This window comes from Ptychodera flava, chromosome 22 (genome assembly GCF_041260155.1).
Source record: "Ptychodera flava strain L36383 chromosome 22, AS_Pfla_20210202, whole genome shotgun sequence".
In the NCBI taxonomy this organism is placed as follows: Eukaryota; Metazoa; Hemichordata; class Enteropneusta; family Ptychoderidae; genus Ptychodera; species Ptychodera flava.
Window position 1 is genome coordinate 17,873,969 of NC_091949.1, and position 17,536 is coordinate 17,891,504.

The 17,536-nt window shown below is 37.5% G+C and overlaps 1 protein-coding gene across 3 annotated transcripts in view; it reads left to right on the forward strand.

The window, feature by feature from the left end:
• LOC139122851 (vesicular inhibitory amino acid transporter-like) overlaps window positions 1–17,536 on the forward strand; it is an 86,380-nt gene that overhangs the window by 24,109 nt on the left and 44,735 nt on the right. For 2 of the 3 annotated variants that reach the window (XM_070688662.1, XM_070688661.1), the window contains exon 2: window positions 5,308–5,478. In XM_070688662.1, the coding sequence (XP_070544763.1) occupies window positions 5,308–5,478 (171 nt within the window). Of the gene's footprint in view, window positions 1–4,423; window positions 4,550–5,307; window positions 5,479–17,536 lie in introns of those variants that run through there. The other variant, XM_070688663.1, reaches the window with a different exon arrangement.

A 17,536-nucleotide genomic window follows, 5' to 3' on the forward strand; every position in this document is an offset into this window, starting at 1 on the left:
TCTCCTTCGTCCACATGTTGCCTAGATCCAATTCCTACCAAGATCCTGAAGCAGCCAGAAATCCTACAGGTGTTACTACCGTACATAAATGAACTCTTCAATGACTCTTTACGTGATGGTATTGTACCCACTGATTTTAAACATGCTGTTGTTAAACCTCTTCTCAAGAAACCATCTCTTGATCATGAGATTCTTAAAAATTATCGGCCTGTTTCTAACCTACCATTCCTATCAAGGTATTAGAACGCATAGTTGCTACTAGGCTGACCAATCATATTGCTAGTCATTGCCTGAGTGATCCGTTACAATCTGCGTACAAAGCTGGTCACAGCACAGAGACTGCTCTCTTAAAGGTTACTAATGACATATTGTTAGCACTTGATGCAAAACGTGATGTATTTTTGGTTTTACTTGATCTTTCTGCAGCGTTCGATACCGTTAATCATAATATTTTATTAAGTCGGCTGTCAGACCTTCTTGGTGTTTCAGGAAATGCGCTTAATTGGTTCCGCTCATATCTTTCTAACCGTAGCCAGTGTGTTATTATCGATTCCACAAAATCATGTTTCCGTCAAATTGATACCGGGGTTCCACAAGGGTCCGTTCTTGGCCCTATACTATTTAATGTATATACATCTCCTTTGGGGAAATTAGTTGCAAGTCATGGTTGCTTGTATAGTTTTTATGCAGATGATTCATCATTATATATGTCTTTTAAGATCAATGAAGCTTCTGCGACAGCCAGCAATCTTGAACTTTGTATTTCACAAGTTAGGTCCTGGATGTCTGCTAATTTCCTTTGTTTGAATGATGATAAAACTGAATTTGTAACTTTCTCTGCATCTTCCAGTAATGCTTCGGATGATAGAATACAGGGGATACGGGTCGGTGACACCCTGATTCCTGCTCAAAGTCAGGCAAAAAGTCTTGGAGTTATCCTGGATTCTGGTCTTACAATGTACCCTCATGTCAACAATATCTGCCGCTCAGCTATTTTTCACTTACGACGCATTGCAAATATTCGCAAATATCTTTCTAGATCAGACACGGAACAGTTGATTCATGCTTTTGTGACATCACGCATTGATTCATGTAATTCGCTTCTTTATGGTCTTCCGAAATATTCAATTGATCGCCTTCAACGTATCCAGAATGTAGCTGCCAGAATTGTAACTCGCTCAAGAGTCACTGAGCATATCACCCCGATTTTGTTTCAGTTGCATTGGCTGCCTGTGTCTCAACGTATTGTTTTTAAGATTCTTATATTCACCTTTAAATGTATCCATTCACTCGGTCCAACTTATCTTTCTAGCATGGTTAATTTGTACGTCCCAACCCGTAATCTAAGGTCCGCTGACCAATTTAAACTGTGTCAAAGCAGGTCGCGCACAAAGAAATATGGGGATCGTGCGTTCAGTATTGCCGCCCCCTTTTTATGGAACAATCTTCCAATTGAGGTTCGTCGCTCCCCAAGCCTGACAAGTTTTAAATCAAGTCTTAAAACATTTCTTTTTAATTCTGCTTTTAACTGAACTCATTCATTGTATTTTTTTGTTTTTGTTTTGTTTTTAATTCTTGTAACCTTTTTAAAATTGATTGTATTTTACCCAGCGTCTCTGATCACACTATTTGTGTGGATTTAGTCGCTTTATAAATGAATAAATTATTATTATTTATTATTATTACCTCTTTATGGTACATACCGCTGGGGACTGGAGACGTACGTTGACCTATTTGACTGTCCAAGTCACTCAATTAATTATTGAATAGGTGTTATGCCTGTACGGTCCAGTGGCACCGTCGTCATTAGAAATGTCATTAAATTAATGTAGATGAATGATATCGACTGAAGACATTTCCTCTTCAAACCTTTGAATTTGAATTATCCATTTCAACCGGCAATTTTCGTATCTATCTATCCATGCCAATTTGCGAGCTTCTTTATTACCTTGATCTGGCGGGAAATGTTTTCTTAAAGGGAAACGGTCGTCGGTTCTGCGCCTGTGCGAGATTCTTGTTTACAAACAATGTATTTCGTGCACGATATCTAGCTGCACCTCATCATCATAGCTGCAATATTTAAATTATACGATGTAGATTATGACAGACATGTTTTAACTTTCATCAATCACCGTCGTACCTTGGATATAGTGTTTACATTGGTCGTGTGGGTCCCATACGACCTTTGAGCGCAGTTCCGACGACTGTATCCCTTTAAAATAAAAATCTTGTAGCAGACGATGCGCGGCTTGGTAGAGCGGGAAGCTATATCTTTTAAAATTTGGTCATTACTTTCATTCGGCAAACTTCGGAAAGTCGTCAGGCAAAGTATAATGTTCCTTCGTGTGTTTCTAAACCTCAGTCTACTTCTACGGTGGGTCAAAATTTGCCCAGTTTTACTTGAACCTCCGATACACAGCGCAGTTTATCTGCATGAGTAGCAATTCATGATACATGCGCAGTGAAATCAGATATGTCTATGTGTCAAGGCGCCAAATGACATTTCCATCGGGGAATACACTCATATATTAAATGCTGTGTCATAAAGGTATTCTGTCGAAATGTAAAAGTTTTAGTAAAATGATGACGACCCCTGCCAAGGGACAGAACAGTTACATCTTTTAGCGCGAACCGTATAACTGTTATATTGATGACTTTAGCATTTTAGTTTACAAAGGAAAGGATTATGGCGAATTAGAAAAGAGAGATATCTAAATTATTCCCCTGACATGTATGGTATGTATTATTTTCCTAGCACAAAGACACGTCGTAGTCTCATTGTATGCATTAAGGGGCGGGCCATCAGATCTTCGAAAGGGCTTTATAATGAGATGCGATATTTAGCAATAGCAGACGATGCGTGTTTTTATCCGAAATCCACATTTCATTCGATGTCAAGACTTGTGGATATTTTTCCAAAATTGCTAATTGTTTTCACAATTTTATTTTACCTCCTTTCAGGAGATTTAATTTTAACACGATTAGAACTAATTTGGGATAATTGGATCTTCATATTTTTCAAATTTCTCAAAAATGTTAGGTGCCCTATAGCTGAATGTTGCAATATTACAAATAAGTCATAAAAACAATCGTGTAACTTGAAAAGAAAAGCAGATGAGGTTATATTTGCAGCCTGAACCGACATTACTTCACCATCCAATTATCCCAAATTAGTTCCAATCGTGTTTTTTCCATCAGAATTTATTCTGTTTGAATATTTGGTGAGAAAGAGCAAGGTTTTTGAAAAATATATACTTGCAAAGCTATTTCTCATGTCTGATGGACTTAATATTAGATTTAGAATAAATGCACCAAGGTTAAATTATAACTTCCAAGATATTAAAGTTGTCGACGTCTAGGAGAGGAAAATTTCGTCAAAAAGACGAGAAAGGTTACAGACAAGAAGCACTCATCATTGAAAGATCTACCGCCATCGTCGACTTGTGCAAATAACAACGATAGAGGCTCCCTGTAAATTCAATCATCTTTTAAGACCAAAGTCCCGCTCCCGACAAAAATTCCTTGTGTCCCTTGGTATTTTAAAGTTACCAAGCAATACGTTGATGTCAGGAGGCGATACAAAATGTAACAGAACTTTGAAACGACCGGGATGTGAAGCATAAACTGTCAGCCCATTCGAGTCTACTGCAGGCGTGGTAAGGAGCTAAACGAAAGCAAACTAGGGGGTTAATAAGAACTGTAACCGACCATAGAGTATTAGCAAAAACTCATAACTTTCCCGATTATGAAAAAGGTGAAAGTCGTAGCGTTTAATTAACATCGCGTATTCAAGGTCGAGAGTTCAAACAAACAACGGTCGTCGAAAAATGTCATTTTATTGAAGATTGTCGCATTTGCGCTCAATTAGATTCAAACGGTGGTACCTTTGAGTAGCGATTGTATCAATTAATTGTCTTTCCAAATAGAAAACACGCTTTTTAATCAGCTGTGCAAACTATGCCTGTGGGGTTATTAAATAGATTTTTATATTTTGTACGATTAATTAATAAATTGAGGAGTCTGTTACCGGAATGAGCGACGAAGTCAACAAGCCGTTCTTTCACTGAGAAAGTTGTCACGCTTTAGTGTGTGTGACATTTGAGTTGGTTCGGTTCGTGGCACAACAAGAATAGCTACGCTGACATCTTAAACAAGGGGAAACGTTTCCCCAGAACAAAGGGTGCAAATGATGTTGAAGGACGTCGTCATTGTATTACGTTTGCAATTAACGTAAATACCATTTGCAGATTAGATTAATTGATTCATGTCGAATAATATTCGCAAAACAGGACACAATCCAAAAGCACTCTACCGTCCGCAGCGTTAATTAATTGTACCTCCTGACAGAGGTTCAGGACGTGAGAGGAACACAACTCTAAAGGCGTCAACTTCTTACTATTGTCTGTCACTTCATCGTCCGCCACTCACGGAAACTCACGGATCAAAAATAGTACACTTACACGTGGATAGATTTTCGGCTTAAATACAACTCACCGCGAATTAGCGCGGGGCGTATTTCTCTAATGCGAGGTATCGAGATTGATTGCCGGTAAGTATGAAAAAGCGTCATACATCTTGTTTGCGCCGGGACGTGAATTTTTATCTCTCCGCTCGAGTAGCAGTTGGCAACATCTAGGGCTGTCGGGAATGTCAATATTTGATAATCTGACCAATTATATCACCATTCAATATTAATAGAAATGTGTGTGTTGCGATATTTATGATGTGTGCCGACTTTGAGGCCAATGAGGAAGCCCCTCCTCCCAGTTTCGTTCCTTCTTGTTCATGGAAAACGAATTTCTTGGAGGGACCCAGACTTTGCGAGTGTCTTTGAACTACGACGCAGCAATGTTGAAATTATTTGTTGAAATGAGCGACATCTTCACCACCTACCGGAGGTATTTATAGAAAATTGATATCGCAAATTTGTCATCTTCCCCGGTTTCGCCCCAGGCTCGATGCGCGCAGACCAAGATACGTGCGTATCTACGAACGTGTACACATTCTGCCTAGCCGGCTGAGATACGATAATGTCATCGGTGTAAACGTTGATAAAACATGGCTAAGGGGCATTCATGCAACTCTGGGATGCTTCAAAGTCTCAGAACGATTGTTTAGTAAAATAATAGATCAAAGTTGCGAAATAACGAGCCCCAGACGGTCTAGTCGGGTGTTCTGGGCGACAGTTATTAACATCATTCTTATCCGGTGCATTTCCCTGCACAAAATAAATCTGTTTGACGTTTCTTCATCTTGTCATTTTGTTTAAGTTGACTTTCTTTTCTACCTTATTTTTTCTATTTGCAGCCATAAAAATGAAGACAATAAACTCGGCCTCTTCGCCGACCGACAAAGCTCAAAATGGCGTCATCAACCATCTAGAACTCTATCAGGGATCAGCCTACGATGACGACGATAAAGGGAAACTTATCAGCGTCGGGGCCTATCACCCTTTGGACGGCGACACACAGACACCACGTGAGTAGTTCGTTTGTTCAGTTTTCTTTCCTAAGGGATAAAGGGGCATTTGAAACATTTGATATTTTGTAATGGGTTTTCTCTCCAGGATACATTTAGCTTTCAGCATTATTGGATATCTATTTTTATTTTGACAAATCATTTTTCTGACACACTGAAATCCAGATGAACGTAACGTGAAGCTGCACGTAACCAACACACTTTTTTTTAAAGCAATATTTCTCATCAAAGAATGACAAGGAAACACTCTCATACTATACATTTTCAAAAAGCAGAGAATCCAAAGTGTAGTATGGTAGCAATAGTCTATTCAGAGAATGAAGGGATTTTTATATTTGGGGTAAAAAACCTCAATTTTGTTATTAATGATAAAAATTATTTTAAGTCAAAAACTTAATACTATTTTCTAAAATTTAATATTTCACTTAAAACAAGAGTATACATAGCAAGAAAACGGTTTCATTATCCATCCTTATTCCTAAATGGCAGGGGTTAAAAGAGTTGTTAAAATCATGATAAGCAAAAATTACAATGCCTCTTATTCAAAATGTAAGAACTTTATTGCTAAAGAAAAATTCCTTTTTTTAAAATAGTATTTGAAAAATATAATGTGAAAATTTCAGAAAATGTGACCTAGCCAGAGTGGGCTTAAATTCTTTGGAAATCTTGAAATTTTGAGAAAGAGAAAGCAGAAAATCAGGTTGTTTGCTTAAATTGCATAAATTAACACTTCTTTCTTACTGAATGTAAGACTGCTTTACAAGCTTAAAGGTGAACCCAACCAATATTTTAACCTTGGTTAACAAATTACTTAAAATTGCATGAATCTGTGTAAAAGTTATTTGAGTAAAATGCGCTGTGTTATGTACAGCACCACCTTAATAAGTTATTCACGTGACCACCAGAAAACATAACTACAGCAGTTTTCATATGGAAATGGAGGTAATATCATGAAAGTGCGACAATATCATGTTAATATAACAGGGTGGTATTATTTATATTTTCTTGCGTGTAAAGTGTGTTTATGTCACACAGCTGACAGAAATATGATGAGTAAGTGTTGTGGATGCCAACTGCATAGTACAAGCACTTTTATGAGTGTTACCAACAGACAGATACCGTGACTATGACTGAATGCGTTGTTGCGCTGCATGTTCATGATGTGCCGTGATTCATTAGAGTAAATCACGTGGGCATAAATTAGATGGCTATATTACCCTGAAACTCACACTCTGAAAAACATGACGTCAGCAGGTACTATGCCTTTAAGAAAAATGTTTAGTCACGTGACTGTACATTCAGTCAACTATGCCGACTATAGATAGTGAATATTTAATGAATCCACAGCTGAAAAACATAACATTGTCTCCACAAGCACAGAAAAGAACATACTTTACACAAGCAGAAAGAACTTGAAACTTTCATCTCCCAACCAAACATTAGAGTAAACTTGTTATGCGATTCATTATGAATAAGACATTTTCACCTCATACTTTAGTGAATAAATCGGTTCACTGAGTGGCGAACGATGTTCAGTAGATATTGTTGCAAGAGTGGACTTATTTCTGTGATAAATTCCACACAAATATGCAAATTACGGTACTTAAAGTGATATTTCTGTTTGTAAGACACTGGCTATACTTTGTTTGGCAAACGACTCTCATTTTAACACATGTTACAGTGACTGTGAATTACAGAAAAAACGTCATATTCACTCTATTTCAGCTCGCGGACTTTGTCACTCGATTAGTCATCTGGAACCAAACCTCCATGCTTGGAAATATGTGTTCATTGTGTTGATTTCACTGTGTGTTGATTTCACTGTGTTGAAATATATCAAAATGGTACAGAAGGAATTGTATGATTGCAGACAAAGTCGCAACAAAATCAAGCCACGAATGAACAAAAATTATCGAATGAACTGATGGAAGCTATCATGACGGCAATTATAGAAATGTGAATAGCTATACCTAATCCCTTGTACGCGGTTTACACCGCAATACAAACTGCACAAAGTAAAACAAATCACACTGCCTACAATTGAAACGAGGGTCAGCAGTTAGGATGTTTAAATCAATACACGAGAAATTGTAAGTGCATCTCCAAAGAAAACCTTGTTCATGATGTCAGCTATGATAAGATATTTTCCAGCTGTGCCATGTTAAACGGGAGCAGATTAATCATAAAAAATTATCTGACTGCGCGTTACGTGATGATAGTAAAAGTAATTCCTACGTTTCTAATCATCAGGACCTCTGAAAGTAGCACGTCGTTAGATTTGCATATCTATTATCTAAAAGGTTTTAAATAATGTTTTTTCCTGTCAGGTACAATTTCTGGTCATCGAAACTTCAATGTACTTTTTTTTTACCAGACAGTGAAACTTTTCGTTTCAGCGGGGGAATTCATTTATGTGACTAACCGGCAAGCAACGTTTTAGTAAAATGCAAATAAGTGGAATCTCGTTAATCTTTTGGGAAATGACTGTTGGCAGCAAATACGTTTCACGGATGATTGTCAAGTAGGTATAAGGTAGGGATGTGGGTCTTTAAAATCCACAACCAATAGATGGACAGTTTTACGGAATATGTATAGCGCCGTTCACTTTTACGCGTGTGATATCGTAATTTGCGGTTTCCAGATTTACATTTTCTCATGATTTGTTATGGATCGTACCCGTCTAAGATTCTTTAATTGAAGTAATATTTGTATATTCAAAAAATGCGCTACAGTACACGATTTGACAAAGTAGTCATCCGCATGACATTTGACAATTAACTTGGCAACATGATGATAATAATATGAGCAACGCACATAAAGGCATGAAGTGATGTAACATATCTTGAAAACAGTGAGCACACCTTACCCCATATGTTCATCTCGCCATATATCCGTAAACAATGTGAGTGGGCATATTCTATATAAGGCAACACATACTATTAAAATATTTTCGAATCCGTTGTGTGAGGTACCAAGTGCTTGCTCTCTTTCTCACGACACTTGCGGGAGAGTATTAGGATGAAGTTGCAGCGTTGACCTCCTGAGCAGACTTGATTCAATAATTTTACAACTAAGAATCTTGTTGCCTTCAACGATGATCAAATCACAACAAACTTATTCTTTTAGAATCGAAAGAGACGCTCGAGCACGGGATACAGTCGTCGGAACTGCGCTGAGAGGTCGTATAGGACCCATACGACCAATGGCAACGCTGTATTCAAGGTACGATGGTGATTGATGAAAGCTAAAACATGCATATGTCTGTCATAATTTACATCGTATAATTTAAATGTTGCAGCTATGATGATGAGGTGCATCTGGATATCGTTGCAAGAAATACGTTGTTTTTTAACAAGAAACTCGCACAGGCGCAGTTCCGACGACTGTTTCCCTTTAAGTTGTAAAGTACAAAGTAAAATACCTAAATTGCAAATGTGTCCAGTAGGGACCGTAGGACAGTGGTTTAGGTACCAGTAAGTCCAGCGGATAGGGAGCTCAGTATCGGAGGATAGTGAGTTCGAGACTCTAGCATGGCATTTTACCCTTGAGCAAGGTACTTTACTCCTTGTTGCATAACCGGGTAAAAGCATTGGCTATCTCATCCTGTAATTGGGCGTTCGCTTGTTAGATGATGGCTTGAATGAAAAACAAAGAAATATGAAAACGTAATTCGTGTTCTATGTAAGTGTGAATCAATACGTGCGAGCTTTTATGTCTTTCCGAAAATATTCTTTCTCTCTTGTCTCATGAAAATAAGCATCGACAAATCCACGAAGAACATAACTTAAAATGAGAATTTCTCATTATTATTGCTTATATTCCTGAACCAAGCTAAATTACACGAAGAAAAAGATTTGGAGCCTTCGTTTTACAATCTGGATATCAGGATACCGAGATAGCTCAGTGAGCATAATGTTTAAATATCGTATGTGAGTGTTATCTATGTCATAATACTCTAACCAAATTCTGTGGCTTGGCCCCTTCATTCTAAGGTATCATTTTGGAAAAAGATTTGTGAGTATAGCATCAATAATAATTGAACCAGAGAGTACGAAGCCGAGACAAGCCTGCTATTATCGAAGTTGGTTCAACGCGACATGTCACAGATATTGAGATTGGTAAGCCGAGCTTCCCCTGGGATGGGATGGATTCCTCCTGTTTGCTCAGTACCTACGACACAAACAGAAATTGATGATCGCGTCCATGGCAAGACTTTCCCAAAACTAAGAACTTTAATCACCGGCGACGTCTACCCATGTCTGTACCAATTATACGTGTTAATGATTGGGGAATCCCGTGAGGGTCTCGCAGGAGACGTCAGTTATTGAGATCTGCATATCGACTGTATCCCATAAGGGATGGACCATTAGACCTTGGAGGGGGGGTGGTCACAATGAAATTGTGAAAATTTTTTTTTTACTATTGTAAATTTCTGAATTTTTTTTTTTCCAATTGAGATTAGCTGTGCAAATTTTTTTTTTCAGAGTAAATTTTCAGATTTATAATTTTTTTTTAGTTCGTCGCTGTCTGAAGATAAAGAGGGCAAAGATGTGGTGCAAAGCACCACAAGTGGCCACGCAAGCGGTCACGGGTGGGGGGGGGGAGGTCAGGAGTGGGGGTGTCCCCCTGCTGCTGTTGGAGCTTTTGAAAAATAGAGATTACAATGGTGTTATTTGGTGATACTTGGGGAGTATTTTTGAAGGGGGAGGTCAGGAGGGGGTGTCCCCCTCCTGCCATTGGAGCTTTTGAAAAATAGAGATTACAATGGTGTTATTTGGTGGCACTTGGGGAGTATTTTTGAAGGGGGAGGTCAGGAGAGGGGTGTCCCCCTGCTGCTGTTGGAGCTTTTGAAAAATAGAGATTACAATGGTGTTATTTGGTGGCACTTGGGGAGTATTTTGAAGGGGGAGGTCAGGAGGGGGTGTCCCCCTCCTGCCTTGGAGCTTTTGAAAAATAGAGATTACAATGGTGTTATTTGGTGGCACTTGGGAGTATTTTTGCGGGGGGTGGTCAGGAGGGGTGCCCCCCTGCTGCCGTTGGAGCTTTGAAAAATAGAGATTACAATGGTGTTATTTGGTGGCACTTGGGGAGTATTTTTGAAGGGGGAGGTCAGGAGAGGGTGTCCCCCTGCTGCTGTTGGAGCTTTTGAAAAATAGAGATTACAATGGTGTTATTTGGTGGCACTTGGGGAGTATTTTTGCGGGGGGGTGGTCAGGAGGGGGTGTCCCCCTGCTGCCGTTGGAGCTTTTGAAAAATAGAGATTAAAATGGTGTTATTTGGTTGCACTTGGGGAGTATTTTTTGCGGGGGAGGTCAGGAGGGGAGTGTCCCCCTGCTGCTGTTGGAGCTTTTGAAAAATAGAGATAAAAATGGTGTTATTTGGTGGCACTTTGGAGCATTTTTTTCGGATTACACATCTTCCTCTGAAACATGGTCTTCTTGCTCCTCAGTAGCTTCCTATAGTTTTGAAAATTGACTATTTTGGTTTCCCGGCTTCCCTTTCTACTGCGTGGTGAAATGGCTACATGCACCCCACCAAACATCATGCATATCTCATGATTTACAATTGATTTTGACAAGCTGAGAAGCTAAAATAAGCTAAATAATATAGTTAAATTTGCATATTTGTGTTTTTAGAGCAATTGTTGCCCTTTTTTGATCAAAACATCTATTTCTCTGTAGCAGCATGTCCAAATTGATTGGATGTGTATAGATGTGTTGAAATTTCAATATTTGTCTTTTTAGGGCAATTTATGCCATTTATGGTCAAAAAATCTGTATTCTCTGAAAGGGCTTGTCCAATTTCTTTGAAATTTGCTACACAAAAACGATTATTCATGCAGATTTATTCAGTATTTGCTATCGAGAAACTTTCAAAGTTCAACCCTTTTGTGTGTTTTTGTGTTGGGATTTGTTGGATAGATGGCATTCTACGTAGTGTATTGTTGAATGTTAAAACATGTGTTGCTGTTGTTTTTTGAGGCTGTTTTTTGAGAAAAAAGAATTGAAAATGCCTTTTTAAAAGCAAAATAATACATAATGACTTGATATGTTGTTTTATCATTATTGACGTGTTTCTACTTGTTCACCCATTCTTGCATTCATCATTGCAATAAAATGCTGTGAAAAAAATGAAACTGATGTGGCCTGCATCTGTTTACCTTGATCTTAAAAGGCAAATACAACTTTCTGTCTTGACAACCATACCATAGTTTCAATGTTTTACCTAGTGTACCTGCTTGGTTTGTACGCAGGAAAGAAGCAGAAAACAGGTTCTATAATTTCATAATTTTCAAGTGATCAGAATACAAAAGTCCTGAAAAGATAAGATAATCACAACTTCCAGTATAAGGGATACAGTCACTCTTAATGTATAAATTAAAATTAAAAATGTGCCGGGAGGATGTACTAAAAAATACAGAAAGTTGCTTTCTGTCGGTAAAATCTAAAAAAAATTCAAAATTTTAAAGACTTTTGCAGATTTTTTTTTTACGCCTTTGTCTTCTTATTTATTTTTTTTTTATTTTGCAAACTAGTTTGAAGATTTTTTTTTTCCTAACTTTCTGCTCTGAAAATTTTTTTTTTCTGTTTTTGACCACCCCCCTCCCAAGATCTAATGGTCCGTCCCTAATTGACACAGGATCCACGCATAAGGAGAGGCATCAGCTTCCGAATCGGTCAAAAATTTGTCTCTCCGAAGTAACGTTACAGAATTATCAGGTGTCTGTGTTTGTTTAGTGGGTTGTAGAAATATGAATTATGATCGAAGATACAGTGGCGGACAGCGAGATACGACACTTCTACTTCAATGGTCGTGAAACATTTTGCTGACATATTTATTGGATTTTGCACAGAGCGATCAATTTAAAACGATCAATTAGTTCATCAAAAGCAGCATCTATTTGAAAAGACTGATTTCTGCCATTACGACCGTGACAGCTTGAACTCGAAAAGGTGTCGACGTGCCCTACATTAAACGTCCTTTTTCAAGCTTTTGTTAATGTTGGCACATTACATTAGCGTGATTATTTCCACCAAAACATTGGATCGTTCTCAGCCATTGTAAAGTAGATATTCAGTAATTTTATAAACGACACAGTTAGAACAGTATCATGAAAATTATAAAGTAGGATAAACAAACAAACAACTTCGAAGCCTAAAATTGAACTTCAATAAACCGCCAACTTAAAAGAAATCAGAGAAATTTCAATTGTGTTTGTGACGACAAAATTAGTTCGACGATCCTTTGTTCATACTCCCTGAAAACGGGAAGTGACTGACAGTTGTATTTGAAAACGTGAACGATCTTACTTACTTTATATATATAAAAAGTAAGGGAATATTACTCTGCCGCTGGTTATATACAGCCAAGCGCTGGGGTAATTAAACTCTTGTTTGTTGAGGCAGGTCAGAGGTCACGTTAATTTGCATATAAATACTGCGAATGTTCTTTATTAGTCCCCCCCCCCCTGTCACTTGTTGCTTGTTTAATGTTTAAAAGGTTGCAAGTCAGTGAAAACGGGAGAGGAAAGGTAATTTCGTAAAGAAGCAAAGTTGTAAGAAGGAAATTAGACTAAAATGCCCTATATTTGTCATATCATGACTTGAAAAGTGTCAAATTACATCCTTAGTAAGCTTAATATCTCTTGCCTTCTAACATTCGTGACATTTACCGACTGGTAACAATGATGACTCATTTCTATGACAACTGCTAAAATCTTCGCGTTTATATTGTTGAATGTCTAACATTTATTTTGCCCAAAAGCGATTTGTATTTCTTTGAATAATCTTCCTGCTTTGATTCTGTGAATAATGTTGATATTTCAGACGTCTATATACTCAAGGCATCTGACACACAAAAACATAAAGGCTTTGGCTCCATTGTACACTCCAGTGGTGTGAAAGACAAAAGAAACTATTCTAAGAATATTTCAGTTTATGAAGTGTACAGTCGTAAGAAATCTTTTCTGAATGTCTTGAAATAGAGTTGATCTTTGAATAATATTGGTGTGTGACATCTCAAGCGATGATGGTAAACTTGACATGAAGCTTTCAGCGGTTCTGATCGCTGATGTCTGAGTTCGCTTGGTGAAGAGGTACCGTATGTCATGAGTTCAAATCCTGATCGACAATTTACTGAATATTCAACTTTAAGGTAATACACGCCTCGAAATCTAAATATTCCAACTTTTGCTGAAATTTTAAACGAAACTTGAAACTCTCCCTTTTCAAAATTCAAAAATAACAAGTTTGGTACTGCAGAAACAAATTACACTAAATTTACGGATATTTGAAATTCAAAATGGCCGCCATCTATGTGTTAACTCTAGGGAAAAAAATCAAATTTTCATTTATGTGCTAACGCTAGGGGAAAATTCAAATTTTCGATTTTCACAAAACTAAGCCGATGAATACTGTAGTTGCTCCATGAGCTTCAAAATGAGCCCCTACAAGTGATAGGTCAAAAAGTACTGTAAAAGTTTGAAAGTCCGAATATCTGTCCCCAAGGCGCACACGACTTTGTGTTCTTTGTTCAAAACCCTTGCTTCAGCAATTTCGAATCGGTGAAAATCTGTAACATTCACATTACCCTATAGAGGCCAAGGAAGTGTCTCAGATTTACTTTAAGCATTTACCTTGCCAGAAAATAAATGGATGGCCTTCATGAAAAATTGAACATTCTCAGACTTATTACTCAATTAGGACATCGCAGCCGTTTAATCAAGAACAAATTGGAGCGCCAGCTGCTATAACTTCGCCAGGACTGGCTAAAACTCGGTCAAAGATCTTTCAAATCTGAAACTTTTACAATTCTTTGCCAGTACAAATAATGTTTGAGTTAAATTTAGAGATGAGTAGAGAAGTTACTTTTTGCCATCTTCTTTGTGGAATAACGACTATTTTAATGTAAAATGTTGATAAATTTTAGGTTACTTCACTTCTGTAATCATAATATGACTCTTATTTTCATTCATGATGATTGAAGAGAATGTTTTAGTTTCTTGAGAACGGTGACAGCAAAGTAAAGATGTCATACTACCTTAAATGTGTGTCAATAGGGGTTTTCCATATTGCCAATTATCTTTCATGATCGTGTAACACATCGTTACTCTGCTGTCTATCCAGTTAATCATAGTAAGCGTCATACGTGTTGGTAAGGCGCGCATATTAGTTGTATATGGACCAATGTCAGGTTCTCCTCAGCGAACCTCACCTTTGATGCTTAATTACCATACTCAATGTTCACGACATGGTAGATGTGTCGTGCTTTAGTCGTGGCGAGTTTTTAAATTATGACGTCAATCTAATAAAGATACCGAAGCTATGATAGAAGATACAGTTATTATACCCTTTATATGACATTGTGTATGGTCTAATATGTCGTAACTTTCATAACACTAACTAAAATACCGCACACTGTTACACAAAATTACGTGTACTCCATGCAGTGGCACGCGATGCAAGCGTGCTCATGTGTAAAACCTATGCTAGTTTGAAAATAAGATGATTAAATCATTCTTTTTATAATATTAAGTTTTTGCCATGCTTTAAATAAATGACAAAATATGATAAAGGAACTGATTTCTCGATTCGGAAAGACTTTTTCGACATTTTTTCTTCCCGAAAAGTTGCGACCGAAACTTTTACAAAGTGAAGAGTAAGAGCATATGGTGATACGCAGAGTTGAACACATGTATGCTTCACTATAATAAGTTATAGTTCGCTGGGTATGCTTAAGGTAGACTTCGCCTCAGGGGCCGAGAGTCGAACTGTCAAACTTTTACAATTCTTTCCTGATCTACCACTTTTGAGGGGTCATTTTAAAGCTCTTGGAGAAAGAAAAACTTTCACCGTCTTACTTTTTCGAATATCCAAAATTTAATTTTCCCTCATAGAGTTAACACAGAAATGGCGGTCATTTTGAATTTTAAATATCGCAAAATGTTTGGTAATTTGTTTCGCTACTTCCAACTTTACAAGGTGACCCTTGATTTTTATCGTTGATTTGGTAAGATAATGGTTGAAAGTTTCATTCAGGAAAGTTTGAACAAAAATTTGTCTTCAATTTCGAGCGCGTACTACAATATACAAGGCTTATTGTACCTTGCACAGATATGTCACAGTGGGAAACGGAACTCATCAAAGTTTCAGAGAATCAAAATTATCGATCTGAGTGCACCGAGTGCTAAATTAGAAAATCAAATTGCAGTAAATTCTACGTTGGAGTCAAACAATGCTGAAAAAGATGACTTTTCACTTATATTAAATCTCTCGTTTCAACGACGCTATGCATGGCAACGAGCGACTGTTAATGCTACAAACATCTCTAAAGTGAATGCTATTTTTTAAAACATCTACTACTTTGTTTCGAAACTATTACAAATTTTTGGCCTTTATTGTGATTGAAGTGTAGAATATGACCTCTGTCTATATGCTCACGTCCTTAAAAAGTATTAAAAGCTTCTTTATTACCAAACAATTCAAAAAAGGATTTCAGTCACGATCGTAGGCAACCTTGATGCCTCATTCGTTTTTATTGTAACTAATGTATTAGAATTGCGCATCCATGGTTGCTGGCGCCTGATAGCTATCCTAATTGTATTCGAAAATCGGAATGGACATTGAACCTCCGTTGACGCGTTGCTGTAACGCACTGACATGCTCATCAAATCCATCTATAATGATTCATCGATTTCTTTGCCTACGTTGCAGCATCGTATTATTATTTCATGCTTCCGTGCGCTGCATAGGTGACCGTGACAGCACGATTTATTTACGAGAGTGGATGTCTTTTTTTACAGCGCCTTGTCGGATCTTCTAAAATTTCAGTCACATGTCGCTGTGTTCCTTAGATGCGACTGCATAAATTATTCATGTCTTTTAATGTCCCACTTTCGGTTTCATACATATGCAGGTATGTCGAACGGCAACACGTTAAGATGACGTTTGACTCCCGCTGCTCCTTGTCTCGAGTGGAAAAAGTCGCCTTTTCAGTATAGTTGGGAATTTTTTGTTAATTTGTTTTTTTTGTTGGTTCTTTTGTTGTTGTTGTTTTGTTTATTTTGCAAACTAACAACAGAATACATGTGGCTTTATGATTTGTTGAGTGAGAAGACTACACTCCATTTGTTCGAGTAGCCGTCAGCTCACTGGCATTTTGTTTTTTAGACAACATTATATCGTCATCACGTCTTATATTGAGATTCTTTCTTGGACGTTAACCGGGACATTATTTTGCGGACATTACGCATAGTACAATTACGTTTCATTTCTGTCCTTTACTGCTTGTGTGAACCGTTTAAATGAAGTTTTCACCGCCTTGTTGTGAAATCCGAAACTTTAATTTGCACAATAGAAATATTGCCATTTTGAATTTTTATAAGTTTAGGTAAAATCTATATTTTGAAATCCAAGTTTTATTTCGGTGTTAGATCAAGGTTAGATCTTGGTTTCCAAGTCTGAACCAAAGGAATAGTGTAGTTGCAATGAACTCGCGAGGTTTATTGCAGTGTGAACAGTGAGAAAGAAGAAAATGAACAATATGTAGCGAATTCAACGCGCCTTATAAAGGCTTGCAACGAACGCGATAGAAAACTCAAAATGAAACATTCATTAGAGGCAGGAGATTCTAGTCTGTAGTGATTGGTAGAAAGTAATTGGATCACCTGATTGGCTGAATGGATCGCACATAGGATCCGCATTGTTATATTACGAAATGTTCAAATAAAATGTTATTTACTTTGCCTCAGAATTTGCATGGTGACTCTACTCTTAATTCTTCATCATGAAAGAGGATGGTTTGAAGGTCTTATTGAGGATTTCTGGATCGAGGCATGTATCATCCGAAACAAAGCTGAGGCAGTGTCTTTGTCAACCACTCTTTCATCCGTTTTAGTGTGCTGATCCATGTTACTCATCTCCCAAATATTAATGTTACAGAAAATGACAAAATGAAAATGTACAAATTTATCAAAAGTTTTAGGTACCCTATAGCTGAAAGTTGCAATATTACAAATTACCCTTAAAACACGTACATTGCAAAAACCGGAAGAGTAGAT